The sequence below is a fragment of the Oncorhynchus masou genome, chromosome 12 (genome assembly GCF_036934945.1).
Source record: "Oncorhynchus masou masou isolate Uvic2021 chromosome 12, UVic_Omas_1.1, whole genome shotgun sequence".
Taxonomy (NCBI): domain Eukaryota; kingdom Metazoa; phylum Chordata; class Actinopteri; order Salmoniformes; family Salmonidae; genus Oncorhynchus; species Oncorhynchus masou.
The window spans coordinates 17,292,502-17,311,672 of record NC_088223.1 but is presented as its reverse complement, the minus strand read 5'-3'; the positions used below and the strand labels follow the sequence as shown (position 1 = coordinate 17,311,672).

The window sequence follows — 19,171 nt, the reverse complement described above, 5'->3', positions numbered from 1 at the left end:
AAAGTGCAGTACAGAAACCCAGCCTAAAACCCCAAACAGCAAGCAATGCAGGTGTAGAAGCACGGTGGCTAGAAAAACTCCCTAGAAAGGCCAAAACCTAGAAAGAAACCTAAAGAGGAACCAGGCTATGAGGGGTGGCCAGTCCTCTTCTGGCTGTGCCGGATGGAGATTATAACAGAACATGGCCAAGATGTTCAAATGTTCATAGATGACCAGCAGGGTAAAATAATAATAATCACAGTGGTTGCCGAGGGTGCAATTGGTCAGCACCTCAGGAGTAAATGTTAGTTGGCTTTTCAGGAGAAATACTCCAGATAAAACAAACTGACTCTAGCCCCCCGACACATAAACTACTGCAGCATAAATACTGGAGGCTGAGACAGGAGGGGTCAGGAGACACCGGTGGCCCCATCCGACGATACACCCGGACAGGGCCAAACAGGCAGGATATAACCCCACCCACTTTGCCAAAGCACAGCCCCCACACCACTAGAGGGATATCTTCAACCACCAACTTACCATCCTGACACAAGGCCGAGTATAGCCAACAAAGTTCTCCGCCACGGCACAACCCAAGGGGTGCGCCAGCCCGGACAGGAAGATCACATCAGTGACTCAACCCACACAAGTGACGCACCCCTCCTAGGGACGGTAAGCCCACCAGTAAGGGAAGCGCACCAGTAAGCCAGTGACTCAGCCCCTGTAATAGGGTTAGAGGCAGAGAATCCCAGTGGAGAGAGGGGAACCGGCAAGGCAAGGGCGGTTCGTTGCTCCAGGGCCTTTCCATTCACCTTCACACCCCTGGGCCAGACAACACTCAAACATAGGACCTACTGAAGAGATGAGTCTTTAATAAAGACTTAAAGGTTGAGACCGAGTCTACGTCTCTCACATGGGTAGGCAGACCATTCCATAAAAATTGAGCTCTATAGGAGAAAGCCCTGCCTCCAGCTGTTTGCTTAGAAATTCTAGGGACAGTAAGGAGGCCTGCGTCTTGTGACCGTAGTGTACGTGTAGGTATGTACGGCAGGACCAAATCAGAGGGATAGGTAGGAGCAAGCCCATGTCATGCTTTGTAGGTAAGCAGTAAAACATTGAAGCCAATGTAGAGAGGCTAGCACTGGAGTAATATGATGAAATGTTTTGGTTCTAATCAAGATTCTAACAGCTGTGTTTAGCGCTAACTGAAGTTTATTTAGTACTTTATCCGGGTAGCCGGAAAGTAGAGCATTGCAGTAGTCTAACCTAGAAGTGATAAAGGCATAGATTAATTTTTCTGCATCATTTTTGGACAGAACGTTTCTGATTTTTGCAATGTTACGTAGATGGAAAAAAGCTGTCCTTGAAACAGTCTTGATATGTTCGTCAAAAGAGAGATCAAGGTCCAGAGTAACACCGAGGACCTTCACAGTTTCATTTGACACGACTGTACAACCATCAAGATTAATTGTCAGATTCAACAGAAGATCTCTTTGTTTCTTGGGACCTAGAACAAGCATCTCTGTTTTGTCCGGGTTTAAAGGTAGAACATTTGCAACCATCCACTTCCTTATGTCTGAAACACAGGCTTCCAGGGAGGGCAACTTTGGGGCTTCACCATGTTTCATCGAAATGTACAGCTGTGTGTCATCCGCATAGCAATGAAAGTTAACATTATGTTTCCGAATGACATCACCAAGAGGTAAAATATATAGTGAAAACAAAAGTGGTCCTAAAATGGAACCTTGAGGAATACCAACATTTACAGTTGATTTGTCAGAGGACAAACCATCCACAGAGACAAACTGATATCTTTCTGACAGATAAGATCTAAATCAGGTCTGTGAAGACCAATTTGGTTTCCAATCTCCAAAAGAATGTGGTGATCGATGGTATCAAAAGCAGCACTAAGTTCTAGGAGCACAAGGACAGATGCAGCGCCTCGATCTGACAACATTAAAAGGTAATTTACCACCTTCACAAGTGCAGTCTCAGTACTATGATGGGGTCTAAAACCAGACTGAAGCATTTTGTATACATTGTTTGTCTTCAAGGCAGTGAGTTGCTGCTCAACAGCTTTTTCAAAAAATGTTGAGAGGAATGGGAGATTCAATATAGGCCGATAGTTTTTAAAATATTTTCTGTGTCAGGGTTTATCTTTTTCAAGAGATGCTTTATTACTGCCACTAGTGAGTTTGATACACATCCGGTGGATAGAGAGCCGTTTATTATGTTCAACATAGGAGGGCCAGGCATAGGAAGCAGCTCTTTCAGTAGTTTAGTTGGAATAGGGTCCAGTATGCAGCTTGAAGTTTTAGAGGCCATGATTATTTTCATCAATGTGTCAAGAGATATTCTACTAAACATCTTGAGTGTCTCCCTTGATCCTAGGTGCTGGCAGAGTTTTGCAGACTCAGGACAACTGAGCGTTGGAGGAATACGCAGATTTAAAGAGGAGTCCGTAATTTGCTTTCTAATGATCCTGATCTTTTCCTCAAAGAAGTTCATGAATTTATCACTGCTGAAGTGAAAGCCATCCTCTCTTGGGGAATGCTGCTTTTTCGTTAGCTTTGCGACAATATCAAAAATACATTTTGGATTGTTCTTATTTTCCTCAATTAAGTTGTAAAAATAGGATGATCGAGCAGCAGTGAGGGCTCTTCGATACTGCACGGTACTGTCTTTCCAAGCTAGTCGGAAGACTTCCAGTTTGGTGTAGTGGCTTTTCCGTTCCAATGTTCTGGAAGCTTGCTTCAGAGCTCGGGTATTGTCTATATACCAGGGAGCTAGTTTTTTATGACAAATGTTTTTTGTTTTTAGGGGTGCAACTGCATCTAGAGTAAGGTTAAGTTGAGTTCCTCAGTTAGGTACTCTGACGATATAGTTAACCTATATTCATCATCAATGCTAATGTTAGCAAATAGTAGCTGTGGCTTTTTATACTAACTCCCCTCTCTTCTTCCATCCCTCTTGTCCTCCTTCCCTCTTGTCCTCCTTCCCTCTCTTCCTCCTTCCCTCTTGTCCTCCTTCCCTCTCGTCCTCCTTCCCTCTCGTCCTCCTTCCCTCTCGTCCTCCTTCCCTCTCTTCCTCCATCCCTCTCTTTCTCCTTCCCTCTCGTCCTCCTTCCCTCTCATCCTCCATCCCTCTCTTCCTCACTTCAGAGATTGATAGCTTCTCTGACCAATCCCAACCGGGCTCCACCCATCTGACCTTTACCCATCAACCAATCCCAGGCAACACAGCCAAACAGGCCGACTCCTCGCCCCTCGTCTTCCCTCACGGTCGTGGCTGCCTGGCCCCAAGTCTCCGCCCCCCAGGGCTGGTGACCGCCCCCCTCAGCCCCCATCTAGTCAACCCCCAACAGATAGTCATGGCCCAGTTCCTCAACCAGCAGTATGCAGTTACCCGAATGTTATCCCAGCAGAGCCTGTCTGTATCTGTCTCCACCTCCCCCCACCAGTTCCTCAACCACCCCTCTGTGGGGAGGCCTCCCACCTCCTTGGCCCTAGCTAAGGCCCTCGACCCCCAGCCCCAGGCTGGACCACCAGGACCTGGGTCTGGGTCCCAGAGCCAGGTGTGTGGACCATCAGACATCTACTGTGAGATCTACCAGTGGGTGAGAGAGGAGCTGAAGAGAGCAGGCATCTCCCAGGCTGTGTTCGCCCGCGTGGCCTTCAACAGGACCCAGGTAGGAGACAGACAGGGACAGGGGGAACTGGATGTATGGGACTGTGATGTAAACTAGTGGTTAGGGATTTATGAGGGGTGGGAGAGAAGGAGGGGTTGATCTCATTCTGTGTGTGCACGTGTGCGTGGTGATTAGCTCTTGGCATGGCCTTTTGCCGCATGTCTGACTGTGTGTGTGTGTGTGTGTGTGTGTGTGTGTGTGTGTGTGTGTCCCAGCTCTTCTCTGCAGTAGGAACTCGTGACAGCAGTGTAGCAGCTGCTGGGCCAGCTAATCACACTCCCCTAGAGAGTCTGTACCCCAAACTCTCTAGTCACACTCCCGCAGAGAGTCTATACCTCTCCTATCACACTCCCCCAGAGAGTCTCTACCTCTCTAATCACACTCCCTCGGAGTCTCTACCTCTCTAATTACACTCCCTCAGAGAGTCTATACCTCTATAATCACACTGCCCCAGAGAGTCTGTACCCCTACTGCTCTAATCACACTCCCGCAGAGAGTCTCTACCACTCTAATCACACTCCCTCAGAGAGTCTCTACCTCTCTAATCACACTCCCTCAGAGAGTCTCTACCTCTCTAATCACACTCCTCCAGTCTTTACTTCTCTAATCACACTTCCTCAGAGAGTCTGTACCCCTACCTCTCTAATCACACTCCATCAGGGAGTCTCTACCTCTCTAATCACACTCCCCCAGAGAGTATCTTTCTCTCTAATCTCACTCCCTCAGTCTTGACCTCTCTAATCACACTACATCAGAGAGTCTCTACCTCTCTAATCACACTCCCTCAGAGAGTCTCTACCTCTCTAATCACACTCCCTCAGAGAGTCTCTACCTCTCTAATCACACTCCCTCAGAGTCTTTTCCTCTCTAATCACACTCCCTCAGAGAGTCTCTACTCCTACCTCTCTAATCACACTCCCTCAGAGAGTCTCTACTCCTACCTCTCTAATCACACTCCCGCAGAGAGTCTCTACCTCTCCAATCACACTCCCTCAGAGTCTATACCTCTTTAATCACACTCCCTCAGAGAGTCTCTATCTCTCTAATCACACTCCATCAGAGTCTCTACCTCTCTAATCACACTCCCTCAGAGAGTCTCTACTCCTACCTCTTTAATCACACTCCCTCAGAGAGTCTCTATCTCTCTAATCACACTCCATCAGAGTCTCTACCTCTCTAATCACACTCCCCCAGAGAGTCTCTACCTCTCTAATCACACTCCCTCAGGGAGTCTTTTCCTCTCTAATCACAGTCCCTCAGAGAGTCTGTACCCCTACCTCTCTCATCACACTCCATCAGAGAGTCTCTACCTCTCCCATTTTTCCATCCCTCGATTCTCTCCCTTACTCTTGCTCTCTTTTTAAATGTATTTTTATTTTTTATTTCACCTTTATTTAACCAGGTAGGCTAGTTGAGAACATGTTCTCATTTGCAACTGCGACCTGGCCAAGGTAAAGCATAGCAATTCGACACATACAACAACACAGAGTTACACATGGAGTAAACAAAACATACAGTCAATAATACAGTAGAACAAAGAAAACAAAAAGTCTATATACAGTGAGTGCAAATGAGGTAAGATAAGGGAGGTAAGGCAATAAATAGGCCACTGTGGCGAAGTAATTACAATATAGCAATTAAACACTGGAATGGTAGATGTGCAGAAGATGAATGTGCAATTATAGATACTGGGGTGCAAAGGAGCAAGATAAATAAATAAATACAGTATGGGGATGCGGTAGGTAGATAGGCTGTTTACAGATGGGCTATGTACAGGTGCAGTGATCTGTGAGCTGCTCTGACAGCTGGTGCTTAAAGCTAGTGAGGGAGATATGAGTCTCCAGCTTCAGAGATTTTTGCAGTTCGTTCCAGTCATTGGCAGCAGAGAACTGGAAGTAAAGACGACCAAAGGAGGAATTGGCTTTGGGGGGGGGGGCCTCTACATCTCTCTATCACTCTCTCTGTTAATTTCTCTATATATCTTCCTCTCGTTTTATACTTCCTACTCTATTTCACTCTCTGTATCCATTTTGTGTCTTCATGTGACTGGTCTATCCCTTGATTTTCATCTCTCCCCATTTGATACCTCTCTCTCCTTTCTGTCTGCCTCCCTCCTCCTGTCTGTCTGCCTCTCTCCCCCTCTCTCCTCCTGTCTGTCTGCCTCCCTCCCCCTCTCTCCTCCTGTCTGTCTGCCTCCCTCCCCTCTCTCTCCTTTCTGTCTGCCTCCCTCCCCCTCTCTCTCCTTTCTGTCTGCCTCCCTCCTCCTGTCTGTCTGCCTCCCTCCCCCTCTCTCCTCCTGTCTGTCTGCCTCCCTCCCCCTCTCTCCTCCTGTCTGTCTGCCTCCCTCCCCCTCTCTCCTCCTGTCTGTCTGCCTCCCTCCCCCTCTCTCCTCCTGTCTGTCTGCCTCCCCCCTCTCTCCTCCTGTCTGTCCTGTGCTCCTGCAGTTAGAAGGCACTCACATGAATAGCTTCTAGAGAGATGTAGCCCACTTATTATTACCATCATTATCACCAGCATCATCATGGCTGTTATTATAATTACCAAAGGCTGTCATTATAGGCACCTGCCCACCCGTTGCCATGACAACAGGGCTCAGCAGCCAGGTAAAAGAGGGTGTGGTCTGGAAGGAACGTTTCACCTGGGTATGGTGCCAAGGGGTAGAGTGAGTGGGGCTTGGAGTGTGAAGGCTTAATGGCTGGTGTGTATGTGGGGGGGGGGGGGGGGGGGGTGTCTACATTAGAGGGGTATAGTTGTAACAGCTGGAGTGAAGCACAAAATTGCTCATTTCTGGGGAGGGAGGGATGAGCCCCACCTTAAGGGAGAGAGTCTGACTCCTGTAAGAGCAGAAGCAGACAGATAATGATGTAATAAGTTTAATAGCAGTTTAATAGCAGAGCTTTAGAAGGTGGTTATCTACTTTGTTTACGATAGCACCTTGAACAGAAAAATACTACTTTGTTTACTCTACTACTGTAACGGTTCTCTGGAGTTGAAGGAGAGGCGGACCAAAATGCAGCGTAGGTTTCTATTCATGGTTCTTTAAGACAAGACAAGACAGCCCTATCTGGTGCAAACACAGAGACAGGAACACTCACCCACAAAACCCAACACCAAACAGGCTACCTAAATATGGTTCCCAATCAGAGACAATGACTAACACCTGCCTCTGATTGAGAACCATATCAGGCCAAACATAGAAATATACAAACTAGACATGTAACATAGAATGCCCACTCAGATCACACTCTGACCAAACAAAACATAGAAACATACAAAGCAAACTATGGTCAGGGTGTGACAACTACGTTCAACAGAAAAATACTACTGTGTTTACTCTAGCACCTTGAACAGAAAAATACTACTGTGTTTACTCTACTACCTTGAACAGAAAAATACTACTGTGTTTACTCTACTACCTTGAACAGAAAAATACTACTGTGTTTACTCTACTACCTTGAACAGAAAAATACTACTGTGTTTACTCTACTACCTTGAACAGAAAAATACTACTGTGTTTACTCTACTACCTTGAACAGAAAAATACTACTGTGTTTACTCTACTACCTTGAACAGAAAAATACTACTGTGTTTACTCTAGCACCTTGAACAGAAAAATACTACTGTGTTTACTCTACTACCTTGAACAGAAAAATACTACTGTGTTTACTCTACTACCTTGAACAGAAAAATACTACTGTGTTTACTCTAGCACCTTGAACAGAAAAATACTACTGTGTTTACTCTACTACCTTGAACAGAAAAATACTACTGTGTTTACTCTACTACCTTGAACAGAAAAATACTACTGTGTTTACTCTACTACCTTGAACAGAAAAATACTACTGTGTTTACTCTACTACCTTGAACAGAAAAATACTACTGTGTTTACTCTACTACCTTGAACAGAAAAATACTACTGTGTTTACTCTACTACCTTGAACAGAAAAATACTACTGTGTTTACTCTAGCACCTTGAACAGAAAAATACTACTGTGTTTACTCTACTACCTTGAACAGAAAAATACTACTGTGTTTACTCTACTACCTTGAACAGAAAAATACTACTGTGTTTACTCTAGCACCTTGAACAGAAAAATACTACTGTGTTTACTCTACTACCTTGAACAGAAAAATACTACTGTGTTTACTCTACTACCTTGAACAGAAAAATACTACTGTGTTTACTCTACTACCTTGAACAGAAAAATACTACTGTGTTTACTCTACTACCTTGAACAGAAAAATACTACTGTGTTTACTCTACTACCTTGAACAGAAAAATACTACTGTGTTTACTCTACTACCTTGAACAGAAAAATACTACTGTGTTTACTCTACTACCTTGAACAGAAAAATACTACTGTGTTTACTCTACTACCTTGAACAGAAAAATACTACTGTGTTTACTCTACTACCTTGAACAGAAAAATACTACTGTGTTTACTCTACTACCTTGAACAGAAAACTACTACTGTGAAAACATGTGCTGTCTGGGTGGGTGTGTCTGTTCAGAGAAACTCCTGGTCTATAGATGACCCTCAGCCAGGTTTGTTTTGGTACAAAACTTTCCGTCGGGTTCTTTTTTTAATGTTAATTATGCACATTTATCAGAACTGATCTGTCTGAGTGTCTCTTGGCCTGGTCAACATTACAGGGCTGCTCCGCTGGATGTGTAACTTACCACAAGTCGCTGCTTCCATTCATTTAAATCATGGCTCTTCAAAGTTTTCTTCAGGAGGAGCCCAGGCCCAGGTTGTTAGAGTGAAATATGCTCTGTTCCATGTCTGTAGCGACTAAAAACCTGCTGTTTTGTGATGCCCCGGTGTATTCCCTCTTAGGACCTGATGGTGTCTATCTCTGTGTGTCAGGGCCTGCTGTCTGAGATCCTGCGTAAAGAGGAGGATCCGAAGAGTGCGTCTCAGTCTCTCCTGGTCAACCTGCGGTCCATGCAGAGTTTCCTCCAGCTACCTGAGGGCGACCGCGACCGTATCTACCAGGAGGAGAGGGAGAGGAGTCTGACCGTGTCGACCACTATCACCCATTCACCCAACAACACTACCCCATCATGCCACACACAGGTCAGACAGAGAAGGGAGTGCGGGTATTGAAGTTCTGTCTCGTTCATGCCACTCAAAGATATATTCCTTTAATGTTTCAGACCAGAAAGGAAGAGGAGAACTTTGTCAAGGCTGAAGATTGGCACTCCCGGGTTTCCATAGGCATCCCTATAGTAAGGATAACCCCGTCCCTCTCTCTCTCTCTCTCTAAACCCCTCTCTTTAACCCCCCCTTCCGCTCTACCTACTTTCTCTCTGTCTCCCCCTCCCTCCCTCCCTCCTGCAGGCGAGGCTGTCCCCAGTAGAAGTAATAAGCAGAGGGGTGAAGAGCGAGGGATGTGTTCTAGACAGAGGGGTGAAGAGCGAGGGATGTGTTCTAGACATCAACAGTTCTATCTATGAGGAGATCCAACAGGAGATGAAGAGAGCCAAGGTGTCTCAGGCCATGTTCGCCAAGATGGCCGCATCCAAGAGTCAGGTACACACACACACACACACAGGCGCACACACACACACAGGCGCGCCCACACACACACACACACACACACACACACACACACACACACAGAAGAGAGAATATGGTACTCACTGACTGGAGGGATGTCTATGGAAGCGAAGACGATCTTTAGTATTACATCGTTCCCCCCTCCCTCTTGGACTGAGAGGGAAATGTTTATATTTCAGACTGATATTAGAAAATGCGTAACACACACACACTCCCACAAGTACCTTTATCAGATTTTCTGTGTGTGTGAATTTATTATACCATCTGTACACAGAGCCACATTGGGCAGTAACTGGCTGTGTAGAAAATGCCAGATTATTTACAGACACGCACACACACGCACACACACGCACACGCACACGCACACGCACACACACACACACACACACACACACACACACACACACACACACACACACACACACACACACACACACACACACACACACACACACACACATGCCAACACACATAAACACTGGTGCTTTTATTGTGCTTGTTTTCAAGGCAGAACCATAAGCTTGTTATTGCCTTTTGTTTTGGGGATCATTTCCCTCCTCAGTGGAATGGAGGGATCTCTCTTTCTCTCTGCCTCTCTTTCTCTCTGCCTCTCTTTCTCTCTGCCTCTCTTTCTCTCTGCCTCTCTTTCTCTCTGCCTCTCTTTCTCTCTGCCTCTCTGCCTCTCTTTCTCTCTGCCTCTCTTTCTCTCTGCCTCTCTTTCTCTCTGCATCTGCATCTCTTTCTCTCTGCCTCTATTTCTGTTTCTATTTCTCTCTTTCTCTCTGCCTCTCTTTCTCTCTGCATCTGCATCTGCCTCTCTTTCTCTCTGCCTCTCTTTCTCTCTGCCTCTCTTTCTCTCTGCCTCTCTTTCTCTCTGCCTCTCTTTCTCTCTGCATCTGCATCTGCCTCTCTTTCTCTCTGCCTCTATTTCTCTCTGCCTCTATTTCTCTCTTTCTTTCTGCGTCTATTTCTCTCTGCCTCTTCCTCTCTACCACTTTTTCTCTATTTCTCTCTGCCTCTTTCTCTCTGCCTCTTTCTCTCTGCCTCTCTTTCTTGCTATCTCTGCCTCACTTTCTTTCTGCCTGACTTTCTTTCTGCCTCTTTCTCTCTGCCTCTATCTCTCTGCCTGTATATATTTTTGCTATATTTATCTGCCTCTATTTATCTCTGCATCTTTCTCTCTGACTCTTTCTCCCTGCCTGTATATATTTTTGCCTCTGCCTCTCTTTCTCTCTGCTGCTATTTCTCTCTGCCCCTCTGCCTCTCTGCCTCTATTTCTCTCTGCTTCTCTTTCTCTCTTTCACTCTGTCTCTCATTCTCTCTGTCTCTCTTTCTCCATGCCTCTATATCTCTCTTCCTCTTTCTCTCTGCCTCTCTTTTTTCTCTGCTTCTATTTCTCTCTTTCTCTCTGCCTCTTTCTCTCTGCCTCTCTGCCTCTGCCTCTCTTTCTCCCTTTATTTCTCTCTGCCTCTGCATCTCTTTCTCTCTGCCTCCCTGCCTCTGCCTCTCTTTCTCTCTGCCTCTTTCTCTCTGCCTCTCTGCCTCTGCATCTCTTTCTCTCTGCCTCCCTGCCTCTGCCTCTCTTTCTCTCTGCCTCTTTCTCTCTGCTTCTCTTTCTCTCTGCTTCTCTTTCTCTCTGCCTCTCTTTCTCTCTGCCTCTCTTTCTCTCTGCCTCTCTTTCTCTCTGCCTTTGCATCTCTTTCTCTCTGCCTCTCTGCCTCTGCCTCTCTTTCACTCTCTCTCTTTCTCTCTGCCTCTGCCTCTCTTTCTCTCTACCTCTCTTTCTCTCTGCCTCTCTGCCTCTCTTTCTCTCTGGCTCTCTTTTTCTTTGCCTTTCTTTCACTCTGTCTCTTTTTCTGTCAACCATAAGCTTGTTATTGCCTTTTGTTTCGGGGATCATTTCTCTCAGTGGGATTTCATCTGTTGAGGTCTCTGTCTCTCTTTCTCTGTCTCTCTTTCTCTGTCTCTCTTTCTCTGTCTCTCTTTCTCTGTCTCTCTTTCTCTCAGCCTCTTTTTCTCTCTGCCTCTCTTTCTCCCTGCTTCTATTTCTCTCTGCCTCGCTTTCTACCTCGCTTTCTCCCTGCCTCTCTTTCTCCCTACCTCTCTTTCTCTCTGCCTCGCTTTCTCTCTGCCTCTTTCTCTCTGCCTCTTCCTCTCTTCCTCTCTTTCTCTCTGTCTCGCTTTCTCTGTCTCTATTTTTCTGTCTCTATTTATCTCTGCCTCTTTCGCTCTGCCCCTCTTTCGCTCTGCCCCTCTTTCGCTCTGCCCCTCTTTCGCTCTGCCCCTCTTTCGCTCTGCCTCTCTTTCGGCTCTGCCTCTTCATCTTTCTCTCTGCCTCTCTTTCGCTCTGCCTCTTTCGCTCTGCCTCTTTCACTCTGCCCCTCTTTCGCTCTGCCCCTCTTTTGCTCTGCCCCTCTTTTGCTCTGCCCCTCTTTTGCTCTGCCCCTCTTTTGCTCTGCCCCTCTTTTGCTCTGCCTCTCTTTCGCTCTGCCTCTTCCTCTCTTTCGCTCTACCTCTTTCTCTCTTCCTCTCTTTCTCTCTGCCTCTTTGTCTTTCTGCTTCTGTTTTTCTCCGCTTCTGTCTCTCTCTGCCTTTCTTTCTGTCATGATTCTGTCTTTCTCCTTCTCATTTAGTCACTCTGTCTTTCATCCCAAATACCTTTTTCTCAGTCCCTCTCTCTCTAACCGTATTTTCATCTCTCTCTCTCTCTCTCTCTCTCTCTCTCTCTCTCTCTCTCTCTCTCTCTCTCTCTCTCTCTCTCTGTCTCTCTCTCTCTCTCTCTCTCTCTCTCTCTCTCTCTCTCTCTCTCTCTCTCTCTCTCCAGTGAGGATCAGGTTGTTCTCCTCTATAAGGTCATGTTGAGGTCAATGCCATTACACTGACAGGTGGTACTCTACCCCTGCTGGGCTACTGTTTAATCTCTCTCCCTCTGCCTCTTTCTCTCTCTCAAACCCCACCTTCCCTCTCCCTCTCCCTCTGCCTCTTTCTCTCTCTCAAACCCCACCTTCTCTCTCTCTCTTCCTCTGCCTCTCTCTCTCAAACCCCACCTTCTCTCTCTCTCTCTCCCTCTCTCCCTCTGCCTCTTTCTCTCTCTCAAACCCCACCTTCTCTCTCTCTCTTCCTCTGCCTCTTTCTCTCTCTCAAACCCCACCTTCCCTCTCTCTCTCCTCCCCTCTCTCCCTCTCCCCCTCTCTCTCCCTCTCTCCCTCTCTCTTTCTCTCTGTAATACGATTGTGTCAGCTCACGTTAGTCTATGGCTGTTTGGCAGGCAGCACCATGTTGGAGCTCTGTGTTGTATCTGCTTACTGCATCTGGATGGCTGTTTGTGCTAGTGCTGGACTACGGCCAGGTGTGTGTGTGTGTGTGTGTGTGTGTGTGTGTGTGTGTGTGTGTGTGTGTGTGTGTGTGTGTGTGTGTGTGTGTGTGTGTGTGTGTGTGTGTGTGTGTGTGCCACTGTAATTGTGTAGAGGTGGAAAGCTTGGCATTGTTGCTGCTTTCCCTCGCTGTCTCCTCCTGTCCTCCAGCTCCTAATACAGAGAAGGTTTCTGCTATGAGTTTGAAGTGTACTTGCTTTGTATAAAGCATTAATAACTGTTGTTTTCTACTCATGAAAAGCACAGAACATCTGATTTACTATATTTACTAAAGATAGTAAACTTCATTTTAGTATCTTGCTTGACGATGCTGTAGTGGAGCGGGTCGATAGCTTCAAGTTTCTAACATGGTCCAAGCACACCAACACAGTCGTGTTGAGGGCATGGCAATTTTCTGCCCCCTTATGAGGCTGAAAAGATTTGGCATGGGTCCTCAGATCCTCAAAAAGTTCTACATCTGCACCATTGAGAGCATCTTGCCTGGCTGCATCACCACCTGGTATGGTAACTGCTTGGCATCCGACCTCAAGGCGCTACAGAGGGTAGTGCGTATGACCCAGTAATTCACTGGGGCCGAGCTCCCTGCCATCCAGGACCTCTATACCAGGCTGTCAGAGGAAGGCCCGGACAATTGTCGAAGACTCCAGCCAGCCAAGTCATAGACTGTTTTCTCTGCTACCACACGGCAAGCAGTACCGGAGCACCAAGTCTGGGACCAACAGAACCCTGAACAGAGCACCAAGTCTGGGTCCAAAAGGCTCCTGAACAGAGCACCAAGTCTGGGACCAACAGGACCCTGAACAGAGCACCAGTCTGGGACCAACAGGACCCTGAACAGAGCACCAAGTCTGGGTCCAAAAGGCTTCTGAACAGAGCACCAAGTCTGGGACCAACAGGACCCTGAACAGAGCACCAGTCTGGGACCAAAAGGCTCCTGAACAGAGCACCAAGTCTGGGACCAAAAGGCTTCTGAACAGAGCACCAAGTCTGGGACCTAAAGGCTCCTGAACAGAGCACCAAGTCTGGGACCAAAAGGCTTCTGAACAGAGCACCAAGTCTGGGACCTAAAGGCTCCTGAACAGAGCACCAAGTCTGGGACCTAAAGGCTTCTGAACAGAGCACCAGTCTGGGACCAAAAGGCTCCTGAACAGAGCACCAAGTCTGGGACCAAAAGGCTCCTGAACAGAGCACCAAGTCTGGGACCAAAAGGCTCCTGAACAGAGCACCAAGTCTGGGACCAAAAGGCTTGTGAACAGAGCACCAAGTCTGGGACCAAAAGGCTTCTGAACAGAGCACCAGTCTGGGACCAAAAGGCTCGTGAACAGAGCACCAAGTCTGGGACCAACAGGACCCTGAACAGAGCACCAAGTCTGGGACCAAAAGGCTCCTGAACAGAGCACCAAGTCTGGGACCAACAGGACCCTGAACAGAGCACCAAGTCTGGGACCAACAGGACCCTGAACAGAGCACCAAGTCTGGGACCAAAAGGCTCCTGAACAGAGCACCAAGTCTGGGACCAACAGGACCCTGAACAGAGCACCAAGTCTGGGACCAACAGGACCCTGAACAGAGCACCAAGTCTGGGACCAACAGGACTCTGAACAGAGCACCAAGTCTGGGACCAACAGGACTCTGAACAGAGCACCAAGTCTGGGACCAACAGGACCCTGAACAGAGCACCAAGTCTGGGACCAACAGGACTCTGAACAGAGCACCAAGTCTGGGACCAACAGGACCCTGAACAGAGCACCAAGTCTGGGACCAACAGGACCCTGAACAGAGCACCAAGTCTGGGACCAACAGGACCCTGAACAGAGCACCAAGTCTGGGACCAAAAGGCTCCTGAACAGAGCACCAAGTCTGGGACCAACAGGACCCTGAACAGAGCACCAAGTCTGGGACCAAAAGGCTCCTGAACAGAGCACCAAGTCTGGGACCAACAGGACCCTGAACAGAGCACCAAGTCTGGGACCAAAAGGCTCCTGAACAGAGCACCAAGTCTGGGACCAACAGGACCCTGAACAGAGCACCAAGTCTGGGACCAACAGGACCCTGAACAGAGCACCAAGTCTGGGACCAACAGGACCCTGAACAGAGCACCAAGTCTGGGACCAACAGGACCCTGAACAGAGCACCAAGTCTGGGACCAACAGGACCCTGAACAGAGCACCAAGTCTGGGACCAAAAGGCTCCTGAACAGAGCACCAAGTCTGGGACCAACAGGACTCTGAACAGAGCACCAAGTCTGGGACCAACAGGACCCTGAACAGAGCACCAAGTCTGGGACCAAAAGGCTCCTGAACAGAGCACCAAGTCTGGGACCAACAGGACTCTGAACAGAGCACCAAGTCTGGGACCAACAGGACCCTGAACAGAGCACCAAGTCTGGGACCAACAGGACCCTGAACAGAGCACCAAGTCTGGGACCAACAGGACTCTGAACAGAGCACCAAGTCTGGGACCAACAGGACCCTGAACAGAGCACCAAGTCTGGGACCTAAAGGCTCCTGAACAGAGCACCAAGTCTGGGACCAACAGGACCCTGAACAGAGCACCAAGTCTGGGACCAACAGGACCCTGAGCAGAGCACCAAGTCTGGGACCAACAGGACCCTGAACAGCTTCTACCCCCAAACCATAAGACTGCTAAAAGTTAGTTAAATAATTCATCAAATAGCTACCCGGAATATCTGCATTGACTCTTTTTGCACTAACTTTGGCTCATCACATACACTGCTGCTACTGTTTATTATATATTATGTTAGCTAGTCACTTTGTTCCTAGTAATATGTACATATCTACCTCATTACCTCGTACCCCTGCACATCGACTGGGTACAGGTACCTCGTGTATATAGCCAAGTTATTACCTCGTACCTCAGCAAATCGACTGGGTACAGGTACCTCGTGTATATAACCAAGTTATTACCTCGTACCCCTGCACATCGACTCGGTACAGGTACTTCGTGTATATAGCCAAGTTATTACCTCGTACCTCAGCACATCGACTGGGTACAAGTGCCTTGTGTATATAGACAAGTTATTACCTCGTACCTCAGCACATCGACTGGGTACAGGTACCTCGTGTATAGAGCCAAGTTATTACCTCGTACCTCAGCACATCGACTCGGTACAGGTGCCTTGTGTATATAGACAAGTTATTACCTCGTACCTCAGCACATCGACTGGGTACAGGTACCTCGTGTATAGAGCCAAGTTATTACCTCGTACCTCAGCAAATCGACTGGGTACAGGTACCTCGTGTATATAACCAAGTTATTACCTTGTACCCCTGCACATCGACTCGGTACAGGTACCTCGTGTATATAGCCAATTTATTACCTCGTACCCCTGCACATCGACTCGGTACAGGTACCTCGTGTATATAGCCAAGTTATTACCTCGTACCCCTGCACATCGACTCGGTACAGGTACCTCGTGTATATAGCCAAGTTATTACCTCCTACCCCTGCACATCGACTCGGTACAGGTACCTCGTGTATATAGCCAAGTTATTACCTCGTACCCCTGCACATCGACTCGGTACAGGTACCTTGTGTATATAGCCAAGTTATTACCTCTTGTGTTTATAGCCAAGTTATTGTTACTCATTGTGTAGCTATTATTACTTTTATTATTACGTGTTTTACTTTTCTATTATTTCTCTATTTTCTCTCTGCATTGTTGGGAAGGGCCCATAAGTAAGCACTTCACTGTTAGTCTACACCTGTTGCTTACAATGCATGTGACAAATAACATTTTATTTTATTGAAGGGGTTCTGAAAAGGTTCCTTTTCTATGGTTTCTCTGACTGGGTTCTGATATGTGTTCTGCAGGGCTGGCTGTGTGAGCTGCTGCGCTGGAAGGAGGATCCGTCCCCGGAGAACCGGACCCTGTGGGAGAACCTGTGTATGATCAGGCGCTTCCTGAGTCTGGCCCAGACGGAGCGAGATGCCATCTACGAACAGGAGAGCAACACTCTGCAGCAACACTGTACAGACAGACTGATACAGCAAGTCAACAACAACACACTGGTCAGTCTACTCTAAATAGCCTGTACAGATGTAGGATCTTAATTTGATCACTATGTTGTTGCTGAGAATTTTCCTGCGCTGCTGCAAATGCCAATTAGTTTTTTTGATATACATAAATTCCCTGAACCTGCACTACCACACGGTCATATTAACAGTAATGCACTTTTCATGTAGCTTCATTTTAGCTAACTAATAGCCTAACCACCGATCAAGCAACATTATTGACTAAACGTTAAAATCCAGTTGCTGTAGGATTGTTTTGCTACGACAATGCTGGTCAAATTAAGATCCTACATCTGTACATACACACACTCATACAGTAATACACAGTCAACACAAACACAAAAACAACTTTGGAGAGAGACAGACTCACACAGCTAGTCAATGACTACACACTGGTCAGTCTACCCGGTATAGCCTACACACACACTTATATGGATGGAAGCGCACACACAACACATACACATAATTGTACTCCGTTAATGTACATGCGTTACACATGCGTGTGTAGATAATTGAATGTAGAGTTGTGTAGCTGTTTGACGATAGTGTTCATACGTGTAGTTTGGTCCTCCTGTAACACAGCCATCAGCTCCCATTGGTTTGTTTAGAACTTCACTTCCATCTGTCTCCACCAGCTCCAACGCCACTCCCCATTGCCACAGCAACACCATCAACGACTCCTGACCCCTCGGTCCCAGCAGCCCTTGCAGCCCCAGGCGGGGCCTCGCCTACCTCCACGACAACCGTCCACTGCATCACAAGCCGAGACTGAGGGGGGTGGGGGCCAACTGAAGACCTGGTTGGGGGGTAGTAAGGTTGATGGGAGGGTAGAGGACATTACTGGTCTGGGCAATAGGAGTAGGGCTGAGGGTAGTAGTGACAAGGAAGGGGGCGAGGGAGGTTGGTCGGGGGCCAGACAGAGTAATGGGGAGGGCAATGGCGGGCGTAATGGTGAGGGGGGTGAGGGGTTTCGGGTGTCCCGGGAGGCGCAGGGGATCCTGCAGAGCTTCATCCAGGACGTGGGTCTGAACCCAGACGAGGAGGCTGTCCACACCCTGTCAGCCCAGCTGGGCCTGCCAAAACACACCATCCTCAGCTTCTTCCATTGCCACCACCACAGTTACACACACCAGAACCATAGACAGGACTACAGTAAGATCCACCACAACCAACTTCCCAGCCAGAACCACAGGGACCAGGACCTGCTCTTCTGTATTGGAGCAGGCCCAACCCAGCCTGACAGAACTACAGGGGAGAAGGAAGAAGGAGGAGCCGTAGATCCCACTGGACAGATAGGTGGAGAGGAGGAGGACATGGAGGGGGAAGAGGTAATAGAGTGGGAGGGGGGGAAAGAGTTGGATGTGGGCACCCAGACTAACACCATCGTCACCCTAAAGGAGGAGGAGCAACATGACCAATCACAGCTGGAGACAACCCAACCACATGACTCTGATGAATAGCATGGCCCCAACCACTAGTTGTCCCCTCTAACCCAATGACTCAACTAGATATTTTCACTACGCTACTGCAAAAAATAATATTCCCCATTTCTGAAGAACTGTAGTAATGATGTGTCATAATTGGTGATTCCCTTATTTGAAATGAAATATTGAAATAAAGGACTGTCTTTGAAAGGAAATGAGACTATGTAGTTACACAAGATATTTTAACTGTTGAGGATCCCATTTTTAACACATTATGCCAACAAATGCCTTGTAGTATGCATCACTACCCACCTGGTCCTATGGCTAGATCGTCCTCTCTGGATTCTGATGATACTGAAATGTGAATAGTTTGTTTTGATTTCTTTCTCTGTCACCGAACTCAACTATGCTTTCTTATATCTTTCTGTCACAACGTCCACTTTTAGGTGTCTCTTTGACTGACGGTAAAATCAATTGTCTTAAAGTATTTTATGGTCAACAATCAACATATTTGAGTGGCTTCCCACTCATGCAATTTAATACTTCAGTTGGTCAACTGTAGAAGAAAAGGCTAATATGCAAATAATGTGTGTGTATAACTGCCTATGATTTAACCAACCATCTTTGTAAAAATGTATTTGTTTTAAAATAGTTAATTCCATCGATTTATGAGTAACTTGATCGAAGTGGTTGTTTTTAACATCTTTAATAATTTATCTGTTCAGAAATGCAATGAATGTGGATGTTAATTAATTTTGTATTTATACCTGTGATTTATGATTTGCTTCGTCACACATTAAACACTTATAAAATGGAGCTACTGTTGATTTGGTTGTTTTTTTCTGTGGTATCTATGGTTACAAATATTATTTTCAATCTAAGCTGGTTTTTCCCAAACAGACTAAGAGGTAGACAGGCATCTTTTTTTGTGACATGTTCACACCTGCTCAGTTATTATTCCCTTGAAAATAAATGTACGACAGTTGAGTCGGAATTTTACATACACCTTAGCCAAATACATTTAAACTCAGTTTTTAACAATTCCTGACATTTAATCCTAGTAAAAATTCCCTGTCTTAGGTCAGTTAGGACCAACACTTTATTTTAAGA

General features: G+C 46.8%; 1 protein-coding gene across 1 annotated transcript in view; it reads left to right on the top strand.

The window, feature by feature from the left end:
• The window catches only part of LOC135549040 (DNA-binding protein SATB1-like), a 31,396-nt gene extending 12,519 nt beyond the window's left edge, over positions 1 to 18,877 (top strand). Inside the window, exons 7-12 of the mRNA XM_064979109.1 lie at positions 3,141 to 3,667; positions 8,536 to 8,745; positions 8,826 to 8,897; positions 9,010 to 9,201; positions 16,437 to 16,634; positions 17,273 to 18,877. Coding sequence (XP_064835181.1) covers positions 3,141 to 3,667; positions 8,536 to 8,745; positions 8,826 to 8,897; positions 9,010 to 9,201; positions 16,437 to 16,634; positions 17,273 to 18,097 — 2,024 coding nt within the window. The 3' untranslated portion in view covers positions 18,098 to 18,877. The remainder of the gene's footprint in view (positions 1 to 3,140; positions 3,668 to 8,535; positions 8,746 to 8,825; positions 8,898 to 9,009; positions 9,202 to 16,436; positions 16,635 to 17,272) is intronic.
• Positions 18,878 to 19,171: the final 294 nt, after the last annotated feature.